The following is a 1,475-nucleotide window of genomic DNA, read 5'->3' as shown; positions in this document are numbered from 1 at the left end:
TTTGCAGAGGGAAGCCACCACAAGATGACCGATGACATATTTTGATGTCATATTGGCCATCGGGGTCTGAAGGAAATTCAGGAACGACGCAGAGACATAGAGAGGGCCTGGGTGTGCGCTGCAGCGTGGACAAGGCTCCGCTCATCTGGTCCAGGGCAAGCCTTTCCACTGAGTGCTCCACAGAGAAAGGTCAGGTCAGACCAAAACGTTCCACCTGCAGCACCGGACGCCCGGGCTGTCAGTCTGCCAAACTACGCGCCCATCACTCAACAGGAAACGTTTTGAAAGAAAATTAGGAGAGGCTGGCATCACCACTTGGTGTGTTAAAAACAAACACACAAACAAAAAACTAGCCGACAACATGATAATTTAGATGAAAAGCAGTCCCCGAGACAGGGTGGATTTGGATCTGACCCAAACACAGCCAGGAGAAGCTCTGGAAGGCCGCTGCCCTCAGCTCAGTCACATGTGGCACCTGGCCATTTCCCGCAGCCTGGAGCAACGCCTGGGGACAGCCCCAAGGAGGCAGAGGATGGAGGTCATCATGGTGTCCCTGTCACCTACAGGGGTGCTGGGGTCCTTTTCGAGTTGAACAATAACCAAGACCTCTCTCGCCATTCCCCCAAATCCCGCATTTATATTTCACATATAAAAGTGTATTTCTTCCCAAACTCCCCACTCTCCAATGTTGAGATACCACTTCAGAAAACTTTTTCCCCCTAAAACAAAAAAAGCAACCAAAGTATCTATGTTCATTTCATTAACAACAAATGTGGAAATCTATCACCTCTTCCAAGCACATCTAGCGTGGGTCTCTAGCTTAAGGGGGGAGGCATGGTTGTGCCTGTTCTTCATTCTTGTGACCCGGGGGGAGGTCCATTCTCTTCTTCTTTGGTGTCGGATGCATCACTGAGTCCCAGAGGAGGGATATCCTCCTCATACGGTATGCGAAAGTTGTCCTTCTCCTTGTTTTCACAGTAAACACATCCCTTATAAGAAGAACATGAAATCAGTAACAGACATGAGACCTGAGGTGTCCATTACAAAAGAGTTACCCAACCTAAGAAGGCGGACTAGGTGCAGCAGCAAGGCTGCCGGGGCAGAGCCCAACATCCCCTCCCCAGGGAGCGGGCATTCTAGGAGAGCAGAGGGACGGTCCTTTGGGTAACTCGTTGCCACACCCTCCGGACACTCTTCCCTCAGCGTGGGGCCTTGCTCCCCACCGTCAGCTTGGGCTGGACTTAGAAGCCGTTACCCAACCTAAGAAGGCGGACTAGGTGCAGCAGCAAGGCTGCCGGGGCAGAGCCCAACATCCCCTCCCCAGGGAGCGGGCATTCTAGGAGAGCAGAGGGACGGTCCTTTGGGTAACTCGTTGCCACACCCTCCGGACACTCTTCCCTCAGCGTGGGGCCTTGCTCCCCACCGTCAGCTTGGGCTGGACTTAGAAGCCGGCCTCTCACAAAGGGTGTGGCTCG

The 1,475-nt window shown here is 53.1% G+C and overlaps 1 protein-coding gene across 4 annotated transcripts in view; it reads right to left on the bottom strand.

Annotated features, from left to right (window-relative positions):
* Nucleotides 1-8: 8 nt before the first annotated feature.
* The window catches only part of PER2 (period circadian regulator 2), a 45,629-nt gene continuing 44,162 nt past the window's right edge, over nucleotides 9-1,475 (bottom strand). For all 4 annotated transcript variants that reach the window (XM_006151940.1, XM_006151942.3, XM_006151939.3 and 1 more), the window contains one exon: nucleotides 9-989. In XM_006151940.1, the coding sequence (XP_006152002.1) occupies nucleotides 852-989 (138 nt within the window). In that variant the 3' untranslated portion in view covers nucleotides 9-851. The remainder of the gene's footprint in view (nucleotides 990-1,475) is intronic.

The sequence above is a fragment of the Tupaia chinensis genome, unplaced genomic scaffold, assembly GCF_000334495.1.
Source record: "Tupaia chinensis unplaced genomic scaffold, TupChi_1.0 Scaffold000332_1, whole genome shotgun sequence".
NCBI classification, from domain to species: Eukaryota; Metazoa; Chordata; class Mammalia; order Scandentia; family Tupaiidae; genus Tupaia; species Tupaia belangeri.
This window is presented reverse-complemented; position numbering and strand designations above follow the sequence as displayed.